A 5756-nucleotide genomic window follows, 5' to 3' on the forward strand; every position below is an offset into this window, starting at 1 on the left:
TGGGCCGGTTCAGGGTTCTGATAAGAACTGGACGATGAATGTCAAATGTTTGTGACAAAGTACTTTGTCAAACCTCTACACAGCATAACTTTGTTGATCCATGATTTTCAAATAACTCACACTGTCTAGAAGCCACTTGCAAGTAACCGGCCTGTGTCCAGTTTCTTGTTCAATCTTGTCAGCCTCCTCTCGTGTCACATCATTGTCTGCAATAATGACATTTTCATATTTGGATTTTTTAACTCTCTTGAACATGGTACCATGAATGGTGCCACCTCCAAACGTGACCAAATCAGTGAGTTCTTTTTTAGAGGGATTCTTGGACTTGGCACTAAAGGTACCATGAAAATGCACGCGATAGTTGAAGAATAATCGATTATTTCCATTGGCTATGCTTTTTCTTGCTTCGGCTGGTGAGTTGTACTTGATGGTCACATCACCCAACGCGCAAAAATCTTCCTCATTCACATGGCATTTGGCCTTAAGCACTGCATCCAGCCATTCCGTTCCAACAATCCACACACCAGAAACAACAGCAACACAATACTTGATCGTTCTTCGAGCAAGTCTGTTCTCATCTAGGAGTGAAACCAAATGGGTGACTTCATCCGTAAATTCGTTCCTCACTTCACCGCCCAAATATTTTGCTGCCTTTTCTAATTTTTCTTTTGCATCCGTTGTTAAATTAGTTCCGCAGAGACACAGTCGTTTCGCCTTTGAATTTCTATGGGATGTTCTCTTTGAAGATTGAGATCCCAGAGTGGCCTGAGAGTGTTGAGATTGTGTAGCTGTTGTTTGCGTATTTACATGTTGTAAGTGTTGCAAAATTCCAGCCGCAGTGCTGACACTTGCCGATATTGTTGATGTTACAGGTATGATATCATTTTGTACAAAACTCGAAAGAAAAGGATATCTTTCATGTGAAAATCCAAAAACTCCATAGGTCTCATTGAGGTCAGATAAGAGTTCCTCTAGTTGAGAAAGTTTCATTCTTTTAGCAGTCAATTGTTCATCGATACGTTGTATTTGGTCATGTACGGAGTCATCCTCCATGAAATCGTCCGAAGGAATAATAATGGCTTCAATAGAAGCGGTTGAGGAGTCGGAGACATTTCCATCTTGTGGTTGTGAAATGTTGGATGATCCTTTTCTGTGAAATCTTCGTTTTTTACCAGTTGTGACAGTGTTGGAACTTGTCGTTGCTGCTGTTGTTCCAGAACCGTAAATGTTGTTGGCTGTTGATTTTCTTCCAGTATTTGCTGGAGTTTTGTTGGTAGTTGTAGAGGATGATGACACTGCCTTGGTCGGATCGGGATACATGGAACACAACTCTTCATAGGTATTTCCCATAGAGGAGGGAGTAGTAGTTTCAAATGTACAAGTTGACGGGTGCTTTGTATTGGTATTAGATCCAAATTGTTCCATCGATTGATCGAATTTTCGTTTGAATTTGTGAAATTCTTCCACCAGATTGGCCAATGATTGCATGGGCATGAGATGTCTCTTGGTGAGAATGGGCGTTTTACAAAGAGGACATTCTTTCTTAATTTTCATTCCTTGTTCAATGCAGTCATAACAAAACAAGTGGCTGCAATGAGTAGCTGTTGGTTCTTTCCAAACTTCCAAACTATTTGTGGGTGTAAATTAAATATATTTAGAGATCCATTAAATATTTAAATATTCATGGAACAAAACATTGTTTTATAATAAAAAGAAATAATCCAAAACAGTAATGTCAAAGTAATTCATTTTCATTGTGATTAAATATTGAATCGTGATGATGATCCTTAACGATTAAAATCCAAAGGTTATACCTACCATATCGCACATCGTAATTCTCTTTCAAAATTATCAAAATCAGATTGTTTCAATGGAAACACCATCATAGTAGAAGCATCGGAATGAGTGGATTTCCGTGATGATGGCTCCGAATTATTCTTAGACAAGGGAGGTGTTGGATAAAAATCCGATGATGGAGCCATGGAGTTCTCATCATCTGCAAGATCCATTCTCGTGGAAGAATCGCTTGTTGTGGAAGTTTTCTTTCTGGGCATTTTTTTGAAGAATTCCTTTCAATTTGCTTCTTAACTCTTGAGTTCTTTCTATTATGGAGGTCCATGATGATTAGCCATTCAAATAAATCTCGTCAAAAGTGGAGAATCGTCAATTTTTAACCATAAGAAATTGAAAACAAATTTATTGAAGTGAAATAAACTTGTCTGATTGAAATTCTTCATAAAAAATTATTTTGGTTGAGGATGTTATTTTCTTCCTTAATTCCTCGTAATTCAAAGCATAATTACGATAGATTGTCAAATAGCGAGGACATAAATGGTTCACAATGTCAAGTAATGTCTGTTCATGAAACAAGTCTGTCAACAATTCTAAATGCTTCAAATGTTTCAAAGATGATCCAGAAGCAAGATTTACCAAAAAATTGTTCATTGCAACGAGTCCATTCGATATGCTCAAATAGGTTAATTTTGGAAAATTAGATGTGGATAAATAGGAACCATCAATTTCCTCAAACTTTCTAGCATTGGATGAATATGAAAATATCAGAGTTGTCAAGTTAATGAGAGAACCATCACATATATCTCTCATTCCTTCACAAGAGATTGGAGATCCAAAAACAAGTGATTTCAAATGATTCATTCTTGAAATATATTTGATATCCTTCATGTCAACATTGGTACGGTCTAATTGTAAATCAATCAAATTTGGTAATTTAGAGATGTGACACATGCAACCCGATCCCAAATTGTTGTTATAGAACTTTAAAAAAGTTAGGTTTAGAAAAGTGTCACAAAATTTTTGAATTGCATATTCAGAGACTTCAGAGGTTGTTTGTGATCTATAGTTGCAAAAATGTTTCAAATTATTGGTCTTCATATTACACAACTCAAGCAAACCATCATTGTCAGAACGAATTTCAAGATGAGTCATGTTTTGTAAGGATGACAGGTATTTGTATGCTTTTAAACAACTCGTCCGACCGTCGAAAGGTTCGGCCAAACATAGTTTTTCAATTGAAGTAATCTTGCTGATATGCAACAAGCAATCATCGTCAAGTGTCTCACATGAAATTAATGACAATTCTTTCCAAGGAATTCCACTATTTAACACATTCATTATTCCTTCTTTACACAAAAGATGTCGACGTGAAGTAAAACAGCAAAGTGATGGAAACTTTGATGAGTCAATTCGTGGAACATGTTTGACAGATCCATCGATATATGGACCAGCAATTTCAACAAATTCAAGTTTTTTCAAATTTCTCAATTTGTCAGATGTCAACAAGAATTCAGCCCCTTCGTTTCCAACCCCATTTCCAATGGTAAGATGTGTCAAATTTTTCAACTTTGAGTTGGAAAGAATTAATCCAGCTCTTTTTCCAATATTATTTCCAATCAATGTCAATTCTGTAAGTCTCTCCAATCTGGTGCATAGAATTCTCAAATTTTCCTCACTCACTTCAACATTAATCAATTTCAAATTTGTGAGTGTTGAACAATGTTTTGAAGGAATATCTTTGGTGATGATATTGGTTGACTCTAAGGTCAATGATTCAACCTTTTTCGAATTGAATAATCTTTTAAACACTGATCGTTCAAATGTAACATTTTTGTTTCCAACCTTTCCATGGATAAAGAACTCGGAGAATATTTCATTCAAGTCACCTTTGATCAATCCACTCATTTCATTCAGAGATTGAAACATGAAATTTGAGGCACTGTAGTGAACAGAAAAACATTGAACTCCTTTCACTTTGGTCGTTTTGACAATTCTTCTCCATTCGGAACACACACCAGCAAATGAAATGATAGTTTTTTCATCAAAATATGGAATGATGTGATCGGAAATTATTTCTTTACTCAATTTCAAAAGAGAGGTGATGGTGTCTATCGGTTCATTGGAATCATGTTGATCCAAATTTTCATCAACGAAACAATAGGTGAAGAACTTGAACATTTTTTCAATTATTATTAATTTTTAGTTTTAATTTATTAAGGACGATGAATTGCTAACAAGGTGGAAATACCATGATAAAAGAGAAAATTGCCTTTGCGGTTTAAAATCAATGAACCTATTAATTCACGACCTAGTTTTAAAGTCATCCTTAATTATTTTAACAAATTCAGTATTTACCCAAATCATGATCTGGGATGATAAGTCCGATGAATTGTTGTTCTCAACCAAAAATTTGCATCAACTCTAGAACAAACAATTAAGATGGTGTCCATCCCTCATGTGAGCGAACTAAGAATGTTATTTCCAACAAATGAATCACACCTTGCAATGCGAAACAATCATTTACTGCACCTGGACATTGCTAATGATTGATTTTCGACGTCGGTGAGGAGGTGAGATCCTTGACTGGCTCGTCGAAATCTCTTGAGCATGATATTTCGCTTTGGCTATCAGACAATAACTTGACACAGTGAGAGGAGGAGGTTGATGATGGATGAGTTCCAGCTCCACTCGTACCCCTCACGTTAATCGAAGACACAGAGTGAGTATTCTCTTGAAGGGATTCCCTTAAAAAACGCACCTGTTGAAGCAATTCTTCTTTCTCCATTAACAGAAGATCATTTGCTTTCTTCAGCTCTGAAATGGTTTCTTGATGTGACACTTCCCGTCTTTTCAATTGTTTTTCCAACCGTTGCACATACTTCTCTGATTGAGACAGATTTTTCTGAGCTGTTTTTGTTCGTGTTCGTTCCTGTTGCAATTTTTCTTTCAGTCGACAATTTTCTTCTTTCAAAGAATCGATCATGGAATTTTGAATTTCTATTTGAAGTAGCAACTCTTTGATCTCGCTTACTGATTGGGTATGAATCTTGTTCGGCGAGGAATGAGTAGAGGCTGTGGAGTTTAAATAATCTTGAGGAGAATTGGTCAATTTTCGTGTTCTGTCCGTGAGAGGTTCATGTTGATCCATGTCATTCGAGAGCAACCTATCCAGTAAATTAGAAATATCTTGAGTAAGACGAATCCTCGTTTGATCGGTGATCTTTTCATTCTCATATCGTTCTTTGATTTGCTTTATCTTGTCTCGCAGTTCATTAATGACCTGTTCTTGCTCTGAACTGTTTGAATGTTGAAGAGAATGTCGTGTGTCTTTCTTGGATATTGTTATGGGTCGTATGGAGGAAGCACTTAAAATGGTTTGAGAAAGCTTGACAATAGGAGAGTGATCCGCATTGGGAATTTTCATGTTTAAGGTTGAGTTGATCGATGAGAGTTCTTCTTTGGTTAAATGACGAGACATGGATCGGTTGCCCGAAGATTTCTTGACCGGAGAAGGTGCTTCTGCCCGTGATAAATAACGTTCCATCTCTGTGACTTGAGAAACAAATTGTTCCTCAAGATTGTTTTTTCTCTTCTGTTATTTTATCGAGAGCAGATTTGAGTTCCTTATTTTTTTGAAGCATCGAGTTCAATAACTCATCTTGCGAAACTGAAGTGATTTCAGATGAAGAAATGGGGCCCATGGAATTGCTGGGAGGCTTTGATTCTGTGCTTTCCCTTAAATTTAATTTGGGAATAAGGATTTGCAGATCGTCTTTCTCCTCTTCAGAAAGAGAACTGTCGAGAGGGTTCATGTAGAAATGTGAGTTGCCCGGTATTGAATTAATGCGGTTATTTTTGAAAGGAGAAGTTTTGTGTTGAGCCCCAGAAAAGCTTGAAACGTCTTTCATTTGTTTTTTTTCGGTCTCCACTTCGTAAAATTGCAGATCTTACGAGGCGTTCAA

General features: G+C 36.6%; 5 protein-coding genes across 5 annotated transcripts in view; all 5 read right to left on the minus strand.

Annotated features, from left to right (window-relative positions):
• Positions 1-75: 75 nt before the first annotated feature.
• On the minus strand, positions 76-2054 carry FDP41_004641 (uncharacterized protein; the record flags this gene model as incomplete). The annotated part of the gene is made up of 2 exons (XM_044708078.1): positions 76-1627; positions 1819-2054. 2 exons carry the CDS (start codon positions 2052-2054, stop codon positions 76-78), a joined length of 1788 nt encoding a protein of 595 aa, XP_044561048.1.
• Positions 2055-2196: 142 nt separating this feature from the next.
• Positions 2197-3972, minus strand: FDP41_004642 (uncharacterized protein; the record flags this gene model as incomplete). Its single annotated transcript, XM_044708079.1, has 1 exon — positions 2197-3972. One exon carries the CDS (start codon positions 3970-3972, stop codon positions 2197-2199), a length of 1776 nt encoding a protein of 591 aa, XP_044561049.1.
• A 361-nt stretch (positions 3973-4333) lies between these two features.
• Positions 4334-5338, minus strand: FDP41_004643 (uncharacterized protein; the record flags this gene model as incomplete). Its single annotated transcript, XM_044708080.1, has 1 exon — positions 4334-5338. The coding sequence occupies one exon, from the start codon at positions 5336-5338 to the stop codon at positions 4334-4336; it is 1005 nt and encodes a 334-aa protein (XP_044561050.1).
• A 28-nt stretch (positions 5339-5366) lies between these two features.
• Positions 5367-5702, minus strand: FDP41_004644 (uncharacterized protein; the record flags this gene model as incomplete). The annotated part of the gene is made up of 1 exon (XM_044708081.1): positions 5367-5702. The coding sequence occupies one exon, from the start codon at positions 5700-5702 to the stop codon at positions 5367-5369; it is 336 nt and encodes a 111-aa protein (XP_044561051.1).
• Positions 5703-5752: 50 nt separating this feature from the next.
• Positions 5753-5756, minus strand: part of FDP41_004645 (uncharacterized protein) — a gene marked incomplete at both ends in the record, with an annotated part of 528 nt that continues 524 nt past the window's right edge. The window contains one exon of the mRNA XM_044708082.1: positions 5753-5756. This exon is cut by the window's right edge and continues 524 nt beyond it. Coding sequence (XP_044561052.1) covers positions 5753-5756 — 4 coding nt within the window.

The sequence above is a fragment of the Naegleria fowleri genome (assembly GCF_008403515.1).
Source record: "Naegleria fowleri strain ATCC 30894 chromosome Unknown tig39, whole genome shotgun sequence".
Classification (NCBI taxonomy): domain Eukaryota; phylum Heterolobosea; class Eutetramitea; order Acrasida; family Naegleriidae; genus Naegleria; species Naegleria fowleri.